The sequence below is a fragment of the Mesocricetus auratus genome, unplaced genomic scaffold, assembly GCF_017639785.1.
Source record: "Mesocricetus auratus isolate SY011 unplaced genomic scaffold, BCM_Maur_2.0 Super-Scaffold_100013, whole genome shotgun sequence".
NCBI lineage: Eukaryota > Metazoa > Chordata > Mammalia > Rodentia > Cricetidae > Mesocricetus > Mesocricetus auratus.
Genome location: NW_024429196.1, coordinates 3,532,341 through 3,549,909, shown reverse-complemented (window position 1 = coordinate 3,549,909; position 17,569 = coordinate 3,532,341). Strand labels below are relative to the sequence as shown.

At 46.3% G+C, this 17,569-nt stretch overlaps 1 protein-coding gene across 13 annotated transcripts in view; it reads left to right on the top strand.

The window, feature by feature from the left end:
• The window catches only part of Pard3 (par-3 family cell polarity regulator), a 531,306-nt gene extending 514,484 nt beyond the window's left edge, over nucleotides 1–16,822 (top strand). For all 13 annotated transcript variants that reach the window (XM_013123087.3, XM_005083451.4, XM_005083453.4 and 10 more), the window contains 3 exons: nucleotides 870–990; nucleotides 10,566–10,693; nucleotides 14,971–16,822. In XM_013123087.3, the coding sequence (XP_012978541.1) occupies nucleotides 870–990; nucleotides 10,566–10,693; nucleotides 14,971–15,313 (592 nt within the window). In that variant the 3' untranslated portion in view covers nucleotides 15,314–16,822. The remainder of the gene's footprint in view (nucleotides 1–869; nucleotides 991–10,565; nucleotides 10,694–14,970) is intronic.
• The last annotated feature ends 747 nt before the right edge of the window (nucleotides 16,823–17,569 follow it).

Sequence of the window (17,569 nt, the reverse complement as noted above, 5' to 3'; positions counted from 1 at the left end):
TTCTGCATCTATAAAGATGCACATGCATATTGTATATTCGGGTACACAGAGACAGAAACACATTACATATACCACATACACAAACACATGACATATACACTTCACACATAAACATAGGTACACAGACCACAGATACACACACCTACCATACACAGACATCCAATCATGTATGCACAGAGATAACCACACAGATGTGTATACATTTTGTTGTTGCAGTTCTGCAGAGAGAACGTGCTAGACCAGCACTGTGCCACTGATCTACATCTCCAGTACCATTGTAATTTTTTTGGTTTTGATTTTAGTTTGAAGCAGGATCTCCCTAAACTGCCCAGGCATGGCTAGAACTTTTGATCTTCCTACCTCAGCCTCTCACCCTAATGTTGGAATAGATATATGCTACAACATCTGGCTGAAGAGGCTACGCATTGTTGCTGTTTGTTGATTACAGATGATACTTATGGAAGATAATTATCTCTGCTTCGTATTTAAAAGTACAAGAATGGTGTGCCCCAGGCTATTGAGCTGGAGGAGCTAGTCTGGACCCTAATTGTTCTGATGTCCAAAGCAACATCTTTCAAGCCTTTGCTGCCAGCACCTAACCAGATTATAGAAAGGAAGTGAGACTTTGAAAGGTCACTGCAAATAAAGGTCTCTCCAAACACAGTTCACCCTCTCAGGTCTCTGCTGGAATAGCCGCAGAGAGCCTAAGTCCTGAGAACAAGTGACCATTTCAAATGGCCAGATTGTGTTGTAAAAATTCACTTCCTGCTTCAGTAACATTCCACAGCTAGCTGCCCCCCTCTTCCCCAGCAACTGAGATTTATGGTTGCTCTTCTTGAGGGTGCTCATTGCTGCCCCTTCTCTTTCAGCAATCGATCCACTCCTAGCAACCATGACCGGATACAGCGTCTACGGCAAGAGTTCCAGCAAGCCAAGCAGGATGAGGACGTGGAAGACCGGCGCCGTACCTACAGCTTCGAGCAGTCTTGGGTGAGTGTCTGGCTCCTCAGTCCGGGCGAAGAGGCTAACAGCTGCCCCATAAGAGAGGGCCTTGAGCTATGACCTCAGTCCTTTATGAAATAAGACAAGATGGAGCCAAATCCCTCTGACCTTTAGCATTCTGACCTTTCCCTCATTTCCATCTGGGTTTCATCATTGCTAATTTCATTTTATATCTTGTTCCACCATCTGTCCACTGTGTAATAGGTTCAAATAGTCATATGACGAGACACCACCAAAGAATGTCTGCACTTGACTGCATTTGTTATTAGGTTTACTCAGTGCTTTTCTATAGAGCAGAGCCGACATAAGTTCAGCTCATGCTTATATGTGTCTGTGAGACAGAGGTTGATAATTCCTGGTTCTTTATTCTCTGACCCTCTTGATATTTTTTGTTTTGTTTTATTGAGACAGGGTCTCATGTAGCTCAGACTGGCTTCAAACTCGATATATAATCAAGGATAACCTTGAACTGCTGATCTTCCTGCCTCTGCCTCCCAAGTATGGTACTACATTTGTGCATTGTTATGCCAGTTTTCTGTGGTGCTGGGCATCAAACCCAGGACTTTATGTGTGCCAGACAAGCTCTCTACCAACTGAGCCACCATCCCCAGTCCTGCCAAGTATTTGTCAAATCCCTGTTTATCTATCTTCACCTGTCATCCATCCTCCATGTAGCCACTTCAGCAATCTCTTTGGGATGAAACTGTGGCTGCTCCTCTTTTGTCCTGCATCTGTATCTGTGAGACCTGGTGGCACTCTTCTAGGAGTAGAAGGATGGGAGCAGAGTTGGTGCTGGAGACAGTGAAGAATCTGAAGGCTCCCTGGGAAGAGAGAGACTGAGTCAGTAAGAGCTGCTCTCATAGGCCAGTATAGCTCTGGAGATGGGAACTTCCTGTCCTCCTGGTAGCGCAGCCCCACCGACTGCCAAGAGAATTAGGAATGACGGAGGCATGTTTACAAAGAAGCTCTGGGATTGGGACGGGAGAAACCAACAGGTAGAAGGTCAGGATGCCCTATAGTCCTGATGAGGATTCTGGGGTCAGGATGCTTAGTCCAGGTAGGGGAACCTGTGCAGCTAGAAGATGGATCACCATGGTGGCTCAGGAGAATGTAAGAACAACCAGAAGCTTCAGAACTATAGTGGGAACGACTATTCTGTCCTTGCACTCGAGGCACAGAAGCAGAGGAGACCAGTGCCCAGATGTTGACTAGTCCCTTCAGAAAAAGTCTGGGAATAAAATACATTGCACCAGATTTCTGGATGTGGCAGAAGAAGGATGGTGTCAGGAGAGACTTGAGGACACATGCTCCTTCTTGATCATAGGGGGGGATGAACCTCCCAGCTGAAGTGAAGCTGACAGGTGGCTGGGTAGAGGGAGGGCTGAGTAAAAGTGGAGATCCGAGAGAGGGTGGTCATGTTCAGCTTTGACAAGCATGGGTCTGGGATGTCAGGGTGATCTTTGGGGTCCTTCTTGGTCCCAATACCCAATTCATCCAGTGTGCTGTGTGAAGCAAGAGACCTTTAAAGGCTTCTGTCTAATGATCATATGGAAGGATGACTTAGAGCTGAAAGAGGGGAGGAAGTGTGGAAGCTGTGTCAGGCTGATAGGCCTCGCCTTAGAATGGCAATCGCCAATGTGAGCACAGCATTCAGGTGCGAACATGCCCCGTGAAGGCCACCCTTGCGCTGATCCAACCCCGAAACAGATCTCCAGTTGTCCTCTGCAGCTGTTGTGCTCTTAGACATGCTTTCCTTATAAGGGACCTGATTTATTTGCCAGTAAATTGAGTCATCTCTGTAGCAACAGGGTGGGATTGTGATAATGCACTGGTGTTGTTTGCTGTAATTGACTCCATCTATCCCTGAGAGGTTTCCTAAAGCAGGGTTCTTATGTGATGTATAGTTAACTACATTTGAAGAGAGAACCGAGGACAGTGCCTACGAAGAAAGCAGCCACCACAGACAGAAGTGGTTGTCACATACCCTGCTCTGATCTGCCAGCCTCTCATGGTGTCCCCACACTCTGCCATGAGGAACACTTTTGGTTACCTAGGAATGTGGCTCTCAGACCAGCATCTTCCCAGCACTCACGCCTCACTTCTGGGAAGCTCACAAGGCCCCGTTGTCATGCAGTACAGAAGAGCAAGTCTGGGAAAGAAAGGCCGTCCCTAGAGCTGTGTAGCAAAGGTGATACAAAGAAAGCCACTCTCCATCCTCCTGCCTCAGCCTCCCAAGTGCTAGGGTTACAGGTGTGGCGACCACTCCTGCCTTCTGACAGGTGATATTGTGCCCACATAAAGGAACTTCAAGTTTGAGGCCAGGTGTCTTCTCAATGCAGGGGATTTTCATTGAGAGACTCTGGAAGGGTTTTATCCAGGTCTGAGTGAGGAAGTGTCTGTGATTCAGATGTTTCCCCATTATCTCTTTAATAGGAGCAATCACTCCAGAGAAAAGACCGGAAAACCCCTGTACTTTAGAAACTCGACTACCAAAGGTCAGAGGTCAAATTACAGTGTGCCAGATGCCATTGAAACTTTAGACAGACAGAGTGGCCTATGTATTATTTCCTGAGATGACAGAACCGCAATTACTTGGATGACAAATTGGTTACCGTAGGCATCGAATAGTTTCCTCAACTGTGGATCAAAAGTTGACCTTTTCCTTTCTTTTTATTTTTCACTTGCAAACAATTGAGATCTTGCTGAGAATTCTCCCTTTTGCTGATGACCTAAATGAGCTCATGCTAACCGTTATTCTGCTCCGCACAGCACAGCACAGCGATCCTCACATCAGCTCTCCCTTTTTCCTCCGTGAGAGCTGCTGGCTTCTTCAGAGTCTAACCTCTCTGGTTCCATCTTCCCTTCCACAGCTAGCAACCTTCTTTCTCCCACATGTCTGCTGACCCTGTAGTGTTCCTGTACTCGGAAGGTGTCAGAGCATGGCTTCATAACGGTCCACACTCATTTTATTTTTAAAGAACCTCAAGTTCATCTTTAAGCTGTATGGGAAGCATAGCACATTCAAGCTGAAATACAGCCAGATATATGTGTAGCATAGAGCTTTCCTAGCCAACAACTTCTTCGGCAGGGCTTCCTGTGGCAAAAATGACTGCAGGTAGCCCTAAAAACTCATCTATTTTGGAAAGGTTCACTGTAAACCCTAGCAGTGTGGAATGCACCTGCTTGTGGGCCTTTGTTCAGGATGCTGTCTGGGTTGGAAAGAGCTGTTTGTGGCACAAAAGGCCTTTAGAGGAGCAGAGGCCCAGGAAATTCTGAGCTGGAATCAGAGCATATCCTCTCCCAGGTTGAGGAGGAAGAAAAGCCGGTTCTTCCCCACCCCATGCAGGTGCAGCCTAAACAAAGCAGCACCCCGCTTTAACTCTTCCCTAAGGCAACCTCCGGCAAGTCACTGAGCAGTAGCTGGGGTGCCCATCATTATGGGGTGCTCCGGCATGAATGAACTGACAGTTACTCTAAAGGAGTTAAATCTCAGGCTGTACACAAAAGAGTTCAGCCTGCCAGTGGAACCTCTCAGACTCCTCGCGTTGCCCACAAGGAGATGCACTGGCTGAGGCAACTGAGAAATGGATAACAGATGTTAATAGTATTGCTAATTCCTTTCCATCCCTGGTCAGGAGTGACTGAGAGTACTTTAGTCCTTCAAGGAGAAAATGGACCCTGTGCAGTGTGAATGTCCTCATCTTTCCTGAGCTTGCTTTGTTCCTTACAAGCCTTAAACGAACAGCAAAATCTACCTTTTCCTCCATGTTCCTTGTGTGGGTACCTTTTCCTCCATCTTCCTGGTGTGAGCTTGCGATGGTGCTTTTTGTCCTTCCAGGGTGTGGCCTGCTTTCATCAGGAGCCCAGGGCAAGCAGGGCTATTCTGCACCCCTGTTGCCTTCCTTAGGCCAGGGGCTTTGATAACCAGCAGTTTAGTTTTGTTGTCACTGTTTTAGTGACTTATGAGGCTTCTGCTGCTGTTGCTTCCTCGTTGCCTGGTGTCCTTGACTCAGGAGACACCACTTTCACTTAAGCCTCTCAGCGGGACCTCAGCTCACACGGCCTGGAGATTGCTTTCCTTGGAAATGTCCCCAGAGAGAGCTTTTTGCAGCAGAGGGGTGGCAGTTCCTCATGGAGAAAAACCCTTGCTACAGCAAAGTGGACCCCTGGCTTTGGACTATAATAACCATCCCTGTAGATGAGCTTTAAAGGCCCATGAGCTATGCTACCCGCAGAGGAGGGTGCTGGATGCTATGAGCTGCTGATGCTAATGGCCGGCTCTGTAGATCTAGACCTAGTTCTCAAGGTACTAGGTGCTTCAGATAGGAAAATCTAGTAAACACAAGCACTGATGGGAGAGAATGAATGAAGACAAACCCAGTGTTAAACCAAATCATGCTTTTAGAGAGATCAGGGGCAACTGGGTGTTCCAAGGACTTTCCTGCCTTTACAGGGGCTCTTAGTAGTAGCACTTAGGCTTTTCAGCATTCAGAACCCACAAGAGTTTGACAGAATATTGGGGCAGAGGACTGAGACACCAAAATAGACAAAAAGGTGTCTCAGTTATACCACCCTGAAGGCCCCAGTCTTGTCTGGGGGCTTGAGAGGGTCCCAGTCTGGTTTGTATTTAGAAGGGAGATTGACAGGAGTTAGCTTCAATGTGATTAAAGTTGTAAATGAGGGAACTACAGAAGATAATGACCACTGTTAGCAGTGTCCACAGTTAATCAGAGTGAATATAATTTACACTCTTTACATGACTTAATTGGATAAAACTTCCTTCTACCTATCAGATCTTTAAATTGTCATTTTAATCAGTTTAGAATCCATATGAGAGTTATGAGCATTTAACTTCTAAATAAGATCCCACTATCTTAAAGGGATATCACCTTTGTCATTATTTTTATCTAAAAAAACATAAACTGTCATATTTTATTTTTTTGTTTTCTGTATGTACCTTTGACATATGCAAAATTTAGAAGTTTTATTATGCATATTCAGGTAGAAAATAGAAAACCTCCAAATAAATGGTCATGTATCTGTGTGTGTGTATATATACACATATGTGTATACATACATATTTTCACACTATTTTCTTATCTATATGAGGTTAAATGACTGTGTATGTTTTAATTTATGGAATTTGTATATAACTCAATAAACTAACAACTTTTTTACTGCCTTTAGAATCTGAAAATTATAGCATTACCTAGTTCTAATTACTATTGAAAATTTACAATGTGTCTACATTGTCTTATTCACTAGTCTGTTAATTATTTTAACTGATTTGTTTTGTGTTTTTATTTTTGTAAAAATAAATCAAAGAATAATTCTAATTAGCTGAAAGACATGCTTACTTGAGGTAAATTCGGTGGCCCTCTGTGGGGACAGTTCTTATATTTTCTTCCACACAGGACGAAAGCAGCACTTTCCAGCTTTCTCAGTCCTGCAGTGGTGTCTTTCTAATCATGATACAGACCAGTATCTCTGTAAGTGTAAGGCATAGCTTTCTCTTGTGGTCTTAAGGAAGAGATTCCATTGTGCTCCGTGACAGTCTTATATTCACCTCTGTCTTACAGAATCTTTTGTTATTTAGATCTGGCACTTGGGGCCTTTTCTTTCTTTTTTTTTTTCAATTTAAAAGGTCATTTTTTTACAAATCATTTCATTACAAACAAGACCTAGGCGTTCTGTAATTTGCAGCTAAAGCAGCTTTACTTCCTTGTCTGAATTCCCAGTGTTGTGGCACTTATGCTGGCACACGGATTTTCTGTGCAGCTGTTTCTTTTGTGTGTGTTGTGTGCAAGTGTGAGGTGGTATGTTTTGTATGCAGATGGTGTGTGTGTGTGTGTGTGTGTGTGTGTGTGTCAGTGTCAGAGGTCACTGTAGAAATTGTCTTCCTCTATTACTCCCTACCATATGTTTTGAGACAGAGTCTTTCACTGAACCAGGAGCTCGCTGCCCACAGGTCCAGCTAGCTGGAGTCGGGTCTTCATGCTTGTGCAACAAGCACTCTATTCATTCTCTCCTCCTGCTTTGTTGTTGTTTGAAAACATGGACTCCTGTCGGGTAACATGCTATCTCTTCCTCCTGCTTTTATTCATGTAAGTTTTGGTTCAGATACATGACTGTGCTTCTCAGGTGCCATCCATGTACTATGCGTTGAGACCTGAACTCTCAATGAACCTGGAGCTTGCTATGCTGGCTGACTGGCTGGCCAGGGAGACCCAGGGATTCTTTTGCCTCTGTCTCCCCAGTACTAGGAGTACAATCATGTGCACCACACCCAGCTTTGTTGTTGCTGTCGTGGGTTCTGGGTTGGAAGTTACCAGCTCGGTTGTCTCCCAAGCTTGAGAGGTTACTTTTTATTTGGGACAAAAGTAAAAGTTGCCAGAGTGATTTTATTGACTTGCGGCTATGACCTAGTCATGTGTACAATCTCCCCTAAGACACAGGGCCTATTGGAGTTATCTCTGAAAGATGAAGGTGACTGGCATGCCCTTTTGCAGTCTTGGAGAGAGATGGTGAAGTACGGATGGCCGGGCTGAAGCTTCTGTTTGATAATAGGAGACATCCGTCTGTCTGTACCTCAGTCATTGTTTGTGTATGCTGCAGCCCTTGTGCTGATCACTCCTGAATCCCTCCAGGGTGTCAGTAGATCCTTACAACTGACAAGGTTTGAGCAGTGTCAGATAGTGCACAGTGGAGGAAACAAAAGCCCTTCAACTTCCTTTTCCCCTCTGTCAGAATCAAATTTTCAGGCCGCTGAGAGAAACAACTTAAAAATATACCTGCATTTCTGTAAGATCTTACATTTTCTTTTCACATCTCCACAAGCAGTGTGTCAAAAGCCAGCATGAGCTTCAATCGCTGGTTACTGAATCCTGGCGCTGAATGCCAAAGCCTTCCAGACAACCTGACATGTGTAGGTAGCTTACAGTGTGTGGAAGGGAAGGAAACAGAGCACCTTGGGGGTGCAGTGCAAACCATGCAGTTCTCACTTTATATTCGCTTGTCCAGTGACGCTCCCCAAGGCTCCTGCTGGCATGCCACCACCCAGGAGTTCAGTGGCATCCTGCCTCGTGTAAGGGAGAAAAGATGCCTGTCTTCGTTAACAGAGAGGATGCTGTGTGCATAAAAGTAGGGTTTCACTGTGGAAATACTCTATCACCTATCTGTCTGTCTGTCTATCTATCTATCCACCAATCCCTCCTCTCTCTCTCTCTCTCTCTCTCTCTCTCTCTCTCTCTCTCTCTCTCTCGTGTGTGTGTGTGTATGCACAAGTGCACACACACATGCACATGTGTGAAGGCACACAGAGACCAGAAATCAACCTCAAGTGGCATTCCTTAAGAGCCATCTTCTCTTTTTTCTTTCTTCCTTCCTCCCTTCCTTTCTCCCTCCCTTTGTTCCTTCTTTCTTTGCCACAAGGTTTCTCACTGGAAGCAGAGGTCACCAATTAGGCTAGACTGGCTGTCACTGAGCCCCACTCCCCGTAGTCTGGGATTACAAGAGCAGATCACCATACCCAGCTTTTAGACAGGTACTGAGGATCCAAATCCATCTCCTATGCCTGTGCAACATGTACTTTACCCATTGAACTCTTTCCCAGCCCCCTCAGTCCTCTTCATGCTGGAGATACACGATGTATTGTTTGAACTGCACATGCAGCCTCCGAGGCACATCTGTCCCAGCTAGTGTGGTTGTGATTCTCCCCCAGCACAGACTGGGGTACCGTAAAGTCTAATCGCTTACCATATTATTTTTGTATTGGAATATTCTTTTAAATGTGTACCTGCTGAGGACATCTGCTTAGAGATGTTTGTCCTGGACATTGCCTCACTATTGCTTACCAGCACATGAGAACAACCGATGCTGTCGAGTGTGTCTTCAGACAGAAGCCAAACAGAGGGACTGCTCTTCAGGGGCAGGACTCACGTTAGCTTAACACTCTCCTGTGAATGCTAAAGCCATTACTTTACACAGCCATTATTGAGTCATGCCTGCCACTGGCTTTCAGCGCTAGAAGAAAAATCAGTTAGAGCTTGTCCTCAGAAAGTCTTCACATAGAATATGTACATTGCACAATGAATGTCACATAGCAAAAACGAGGCACCAAGATGGTTGAGTAACAAGACAGGAATCTTGGGGTGCCAACAGCAGGGCAGCAATAAACCATCCTCGAGTATTCTGTAAAGTTGCCAGCTGTTTTGATCTACACAGCATAGTATATAATTTGATAATCCACTGTGAATGAAAAGCACATGCCACACATGATGTGCTAGCCGCAGGATGTGGCCAGGTGGAGTGAAGACTTCTCTCAGGCTAGGTTCACATTGGCCAATTACCACTTCCTGTGACCAAGGGAGTGTGTTACTTAAACTGGTCCATTTAGTATTCATTAGCTGGCAGGTCCAGGATGATGGTAAGGGTCCCTGGTCCTCTTTAGATGATGTTTTTGGGGACAAAAAGAAGGTCTATCTTTGGTCACAGTGTCTCATTTAAACTGATCTCTACATTTCAAAATTGGGCTGTCACTTCATAGTGTAGGTGGACGCTCCATGTTGTTTACCGTTGCTAGAACAAAAGAGACAACTACTAAATGTTCACCAGCTCAGCAAGCCTTCAGTCACAGGCCTTTGTGAGTTATGGCAGCAAATTTTTGGTTTGTTTTCGTCGGTTGGTTGGAGACAGAGTCTCAGGTAGCACAGGCTGGCCTGAAACTCACGACTGAGGGAGACCTTCGCCTTCTGATCCTCTTGCCTCTACCTCTGAGTGCTGGGATGGACAGTTGTGTGCTACAATGTCCACATTATGTGGTGCAGGAGATAAAGCCAGGACTTCCTGTGTGCTGGGGCGGGAGCGTTGTACCGCCTGAGCTACATTACCAGTCCTGAATTTTGGTCTTAACTTCTAATCCTCTGAGCTTGGTGTTTGCTATGTCAGGGATGTCAGCTTGTATCTATGTCAGTATTTACTGAGTCTCACTAAGAGTTGGCCTCTCCATTTTAAATGATGTGCCCAAACCCATCACAGCTTAAGATGGAGTATGTAAAACTCAGCCAGGCTAGGATATGGTTCTTCTCTCAAAGAAACCTGAGTGGGAGGAGAGCTGAGAGGTGGCTCAGTTGGTACAGTGGTTACCTTCATGCACAAAGACTTGGGTTCCATACCCAGTGCCACATAAACCAGGCATACTGATCCCAGGGCTCAGTAAGTAGAGACACGGGGGTGAGAAGTTCAAAGTCACTCTTAGCTATGACACAGTGAATTCAAGCCCAGGCTGGATTGCATGAGACCTTGTCTCAAAATAGCAAGGTAAAATAACAAACTTGACATAGACAAACAAAGTCATAGAATTTGTAAAATGTTTCAAAGTCATTGGGTAAGAGTAAAAAATTAGAGACTTGACAGTATAATCCAGGCAGAACATTTGCCCAGAATGTGCAGGCGTTGGGTTCCATCTCCAGCATTGTTGAAGACCCAGAATTGAAGTGACATCACTTACGTGTGACAAGGTAGGTGTCGTTCTCTTACTGACAAGCTGTACATCTCCCCCACAGTCCGGCTCACGGCCAGCGTCGCAGAGCGGTCGGCACTCGGTGTCTGTGGAGGTTCAAGTGCAACGGCAACGTCAGGAGGAGCGAGAGAGCTTCCAGCAGGCCCAGCGCCAGTACAGCTCACTGCCAAGGTGAGCTGCCCTCAAGCTGCAGAAGCAGCCTTCCCAGCTTGCACCAGGGTCACCAAGGAACGGGCGGTGCAGGCATGCTAGGCTTGGGAGGGGTACCTCTCACTTGGTGGCAGCATGGCAAAGAGGGCAAGTGCCTGCACCTGTGCATACCCAAAGTGATATGTCACCCTGTCTGAAAAAAGAGAGTATAATCATGCTTTTGCTTGCCTGACTCCCAGGGTTCAGGGGTGAGTGCTGCTGTATGCACCTAGCTCTGTCACAGCGGGATCGAGCCCTCTGTTCATGCACGTATGCGGATAGACAGTCACAGACCCTGTTCCAATTGCCCTCCGTCTCTACTGTCGCTCTGCATGGAAGTGCAGAGTCCCAGGGGTGCTCGGCTCATTAGCTGACAATCGAGTCAGAGAAGCTTAGGCATCGGGCTTATGAGGGACCTCTGTGAAAGGGCTAGAACTCTTGTCACAAGATTGGCCGCACACCCACACTGAACTCACCCCCATTTTCCCATCAAAGTCTTCCTCCCAGGAAATGTATAGTGCAGAATAAACATAGTGAAAACCCTGCAGGTTTTCAGACTCCTCCGAACAAGTCACTGCTACGTGACAATCATTAGACATTTGTTTTTCCATCTCAAAAAAAACGTGAGTTTGAGCAAGGCAGTTTGAGGAAGGTGGTGTTTATCTGTGCATTGGCTGATCCATGTGAAAATGAACTTGCTTCAAATTCCGATAAAGACAAGTAAGTGCCTCTAAAGTTGAGTCATCTCCATGACAGCCTCAGAACTGAACACTCACAGTGGTTAGCCAAGAGGGAATTGCAGCGAGCTCCCACCAGCACACATGGTAGTGATGTGTGAACCAGTGCATTCCGTTGTCTTTTCTCAGCTGTGAGGCTGTACAGCCCTTGGAACACTTAGCTGCCTCTTGCTGTTACGCAGAGATTAGCCACTGAAGTCATTTAACTTACATCGGGTAAGAGGCATTGAGGCCTATGTCTATACAAAATTCTTTGGAGATTTCCCATCTTGCAAATAAATAGCTCAGAAAAATGAAAGAAATGAGCTCAGAGTCACAGTCAGTATGTCCTTCCAGCATACTTGAAGCCCAGGCATGAAGACATCCTCCACTATTCGTGACTGGAGCCCATAGACCTTCTCCTGTATTCTTTGCCTTCCCTTCCCTGTGGTGACTGTGTGTCTACTGTGTGACTGCTCCTCCTTGCAACTCTTCCTCTCACAGGCCACTGCACCCTCAAGACCTCTCCTCCCAGGGTTATTGAGTTCACATCTGTTTGTCTCTTTCAAAGCTATACTCTGTGTCTCTCTTCGTCTTTCTGTCTCCCTCATCTTGGGGGCGAAGTCCTTGCCTTGGTTCTTTGGCTCGAGTTTCTTACATGGTAATGGAGGCTATTATAATCAGTAGCAAGCAGTTAGCACCTATCCAAGGTGAATACACTCAAAGATGTCCAGGGAGTTTGCTGCAGGTCCACCCAGACCTAGGTGTCACATGAACACATCCAGTGGGAGCACATGGGTGGCTGCCATTGCTGTGGTCTGTTTGAATGGCCCCATGCACAAGTGTTTATGGAGTGGCCTTCATTGGACACCAACTCTTGGATTCTAACCCACTTTGTCTCTTCAATGAAGGGACAGTTAATATTGCTCTCCCTACTAATTATTCTCAGTTCCAAAAGGTGGCCATCTTCTCTGTCTACCCTAAATCCAGAAGCTAATATTTGACACTGACTTGCTCTCTAGATCCCATAAGTCATTTGAAGACAGCCAGTCCCTTTTCTGATCAATTTACATGTTTGCTGATCCCCCCCCCCCCGCACCTTACACAGTCAGCTACTACACCCCATCTGACAGATGAGGTAGCTTGGGCCTAGAGAACACAACTCCCCCAGGCTACACAAAGACCAAGTGACAGTCTTGTCACAAGTACACAGAATCAAATCTCTGTGTTCCTAAGCTGTTCTTCCCTATGCTGGGTGCTTTGATATTTAGTATATTTAGTTCCTAATATAGGGGTGTGTGTGTGTGTGTGTGTGTATGTGTGTGTGTTTCCCATACCCTATTTCAAACCTCAAGACTTGCTTTATTTTGTACTCATTCAGCTGAACTTGAGCTACAAAACAGTGCCTCCTCCCACACATCTTCTCATCCATCCCTGACAAGTCTCTGAATTTTCACAAATTTTAGTGCAGAAAGAACCTGCATTTCTGGGGTGACTGCCATACACCTTTCTATGCAAAGGACACGCAGGATCAGGGAAGAAGGCGGCTATAGTTATCCAGAAGCCATGGATGAAGAGGTGACAAAGTAAAATCCCAGGCTTCATGTTGACGCTGTCCGTATGTCACTTCTCTGGTCAGATCAGTTCATGACTTTTTATGTGAAGATAATCAGTGCTTTAGGCAAAGAATTCACTCCATCCCATCTGAGGATTCTGCTGTGGCTCCCATAAGGAAAGCCAGATGGGAGCCACCATTCTTCCCAGTGGCTCACGGAGCCCGTGGTGACATTGAGAGCTTAATTCACTTTTCATCTTCTATGTCTCCCTATCTACAGTCCCAGCCATGTGGAAAATGGGCAGGTTCTACCCTGCACCATATTGCCAGCATTCCAGAACATTCAGATGCTGATCTCTCTGTTCCTTTGGGAGGCATGGTGGCTTCCCAGGGTCTCCTCATGAATGTGCAATGTTGTGTGTGCTGATACAAGAGGCTGAGCCTCGCCTACTGTCACCACATGATTTCCTTGCTGATAAATGGAGCAATAATAGATTTTCTTTATGAGTGTCATCTCTCCTCCCTCTTCCATTTTCAAGGGGGAAAATAGGGCATGTCTTCCTTCCTGGCACAAAATTGTTATGCTTTATCAAAGGCAATCTTACTGCAAATTCATAGAAGTATCTAGAGCCTTGGTAGTAAATTAAAGATGTTTCAGAGTCTTGTTTCCTGAAAACCACAGCAAACCCCTTGCAGAAGTGGTAGGACATGAACTTTCTGTGTGATTTGGTTTTTGTCTCCCCACCCTGGGATGATAGAATATGGGTTATCTAGTGAGGTGAAATAAATAGTGTTTCCAGAAAAGGAAATTGTGCACCCATGACCTGTGCCAGCTACTGACACACAGGACCCCAGAGAGCCAAGGCGGGATTGAAGGAGCTGCCTGCTGCATTATTTGCTTTGTTTTATCAGTGATTTGTTTTGTTTTGTTTTGTTTTGAGACAGTCTCCTGCCACCCAGGCTAGTCTCAGACTTACATGTAGATGGGGATGACCTTGAGCTTCCGATCCTCCTGCCTCTACCTCCCTATTGCTGGAGTAATAGGCATGCACTCTCAGTACCTGCTTATGTGGTGCTGGGGATGGAACCCGGGCCTCTTCATGCTAGGTCAGGGCTCTATCACCTGAGCCCGGTGCAATGCTCTGACCACTGTACTTCCATTCTCATCTGAGCTCACGCTGTAATCTGTCACATGAGCTTCTTCATGACGGAGTGACATCACAGTGTCTGGAAGATGAACATGAACAACATACACCAGTCTCTGTCATTCTGGCGACAGCTAGGTACACTGCTCATTGGGTTGTTTAGATTGAACAGTAACACTAAAGTGAGCAGCAGTTATTACAAAGCTAGACGCTGCCTGACCTCTAATACTTAGGCGCTTGTGTATACACCCAACTACAGGGGACATGGTCACCATGAGCAAGAGGGCGCCTCAAGCTAGGAGAAGCACCTGTTTCTAAATAGCTGCTGAGTCTGCACCTGTCTTTCGTTCTGTCAGCATTGGTCACTTAGCTGAAACGAAGGACTTGCTGAGGACAGTCAAGGTGTTTTGTTTCTTTGTTGTTGTGGTGTGGCTGCATGCACGATGCAGGTGCGTGTGTGTGTGTGGGTGCGCATACATGTGTGTGCATATGACGGCCAGAGGACACCCTCAGGCTTCATTCCTCAGGAACCGTCTACCTTGTTTGTTTGAAATGGGGTCTCTCACTGGACTGGAGCTCACCAGTTAGGCTAGGCTGGCCAGCCATCCAGCCCCATGAGTCTCCCCGTCCCCCAGTGCTGGAATTACAAATGTGTGCTATCCCACCCAGCTTTTTACATGGTTACTATGGATTGAAATCACATCCTCAAGCTTAGGCAGCGAGCAATGTCCATTTTGATATCTCCAGCCCCTACCATGTCACCTGGTGTGTGATGGTGACGTTTGCTAAAGCCTGGAGGTTCCTCTTTCTCGCCCCTGACTGGCCTCTTTGCTTTATTGCTAGGCAAAGCAGGAAGAATGCCAGCTCCGTATCACAGGACTCCTGGGAACAGAACTATGCCCCCGGTGAAGGCTTCCAGAGTGCCAAGGAGAACCCCAGGTATTCCAGTTACCAGGGCTCAAGGAACGGCTATTTAGGCGGGCATGGCTTCAATGCCAGGGTCATGCTGGAGACCCAGGAGCTTCTCCGCCAGGAGCAGAGGAGGAAAGAGCAGCAGCTGAAGAAGCAGCCCCCTGCTGATGGAGTCAGGGGACCCTTCAGGCAAGATGTGCCTCCATCCCCATCTCAGGTGGCCAGGCTAAACAGACTGCAGACGCCCGAGAAAGGGCGGCCCTTCTACTCCTGAGCTCAAATGAGGATGGCAAGGCTTCCTGTCACGCAATAACGGACATTTTCCTATGAAGACTTGTGTTCTTGGAGTTTAAAAGTCTTCGGTGGTACTACAGAACACTTCTGTTGCTGGTATCAGTGCCTTTAAGCAGCACGAGCAAAGAAATGGAAGGCCTTAATGTCTTTGCCACTGCGTCTCAGTGTCTCATGGAAGGATTTCCCCTCCTGACAACCCCAAGTTCAAGGCATCACCCACCTGCTTCTCTCAGTACCAGAAGCTTCAGCTCTGTGCATAAGATGCCTATGGCTTGGGTGTCCCAGCTTCACCTTGGAGAGTGACCCCTGAGGCTGCAGATGTTGCTGTCCCCTTCCCCCCTGGGCTCTCAGCTGGAGTGATTCCTCAGTCTCTGGTAGATGAAAGTGAGTGCAGGAACACCAGGAACAGGGACTCTCTCCAGGACTTCGCAGCAGGGTTTCTCCCTGTTCTGGGACTCGGTCTGGGTTTCCTTCTCTTTCCCTGAGTTCCTTGGAGCATGAAGGCTCTGGGGCGGTAGTGAAGCTAAACCATATGCCCATGGATTTGGCCATCAGGGGGACTTTCCAGCTGCCTTATAACCTCACTACCCGTATCACAGCAATTCTAGTCTGAGTTTATAAATACACTTGTTCAGTCACATTCATGACGCTTGGGAACAAGGGACATGGGAATGGCCTATTGTGCATGCACCCTGAGGAGGGAGGTGGGAACTGAGGGGAGAGTCTGGAGGAGCTGTGGCCAAACTCTTCTGTCATCGTTTTACTTTATTTGCTTTGCAATAGGTTGGCAAGGAAGGCACAGAGTGGGACAAGGAAAAACCAGTCACTTTGGATTCTGAAAATTAATCTCAATACAGTTTTGAGGTTGGAGTCGTTATTTGTCTCCTATCCCCACATAATGTGTCCCTTCCTGGTGAGACCACATTACTAAGTAATTCTGTCATGAGACATAAAACAAATAAAAGAAAAGCCATCCCATTGAGAACATTTTGATGTCCCAGAAGAGCACTAGGAGTCACATTTCCGTGCATGCCTGTGTCACGAGGCCCTTGACGCTCGCTGTTCATCTGTTGGTCTGAACATCATGTATTGTAAACCAAGGCTGGGTTGCTAAAGTGCCTGCAAATCTCGATGTGAAAAAAAAAATCTTGAGGAAAAAGCTCAGAGTACCATGTATTAACAAAAAAGAAAGGAAAAAAAAAACAGACGTGTATTGATATGCCTATTTTTTTTTACTGGCACATTGTATTTTTTGTGTAGACTTGTTTTTAGAAAATATGAGAAGTGTCCACAGACCCCGTGTCTCTTTGCATCCGTGTGTAATGGCTTTATCTGTTAATGACTCGCAGTGGTGTTTAAGTGGTATTTCCAATGTAAGTAAGCGTGTGACCTTGGACGGCAGTGGTTTTCTCACAGCCTTCTTAGGCTTTGAGGAACAGCTGTCCCTGTACATATCAGACTTCTAATAAAAGGCATATTTCTTCCTGTTCTCTGAGTGTCTCTAGTTTTCCTGTCGAATCTCTCCTAGCTGTTTTTCTTTTTTAAAGTATATTAACAGATGTCTTTTTTTCTCATATTTAGTGAGAGTGGAAAGTTTCTTCCTATCTCTGCAAACACACGTTTGAGTGGGGGAGTGTTTGACCACCCAAGGAGAGGGAATGCTGGATAGGAAAGACTGGAGCCCCATTTTCTTTCTCTCATTTAAACTTTTTATATTTTTTATCCAATTAAAATTTATTACATCATTTCCTCCCTCCTTCCTCCAGCTCCACCCATTGCCCCCCCCCACTCCCTTTCAAGTTCATGGCCTCTTGTTTTTTATTATTGTTACATGCATATGTGTACATGTATGTAAATAAATGTATAAATGGAGCTATTTATTAATGAGGGTTGTGGAAGACCTAGAGCGCCTGAAGGAGCCCCTGGGAGAGATGGACTGAAGGACTTAAATAAAGGGAGGGCTCAAGCAGGATACCACCTGTGGCCATGGCTGCCATGGTGACCTTGGCCAAAGAATCTTACTGAGATGAGATAGACAGTGAACAGTGACCAACCACCACTCCATGGGAGTCACTCACTCCAACCCCAACCCCATGGAAGTCACGCACTCCAACCCCAACCCCCACCCCATGGGAGTAACTCACTCCAACTCCAACCCCCACCCTTGGGAGTCACTCACTCCAACCCCAACCCCCGCCCCATGGGAGTCACTCACTCCAACCCCTACCCCATGGAA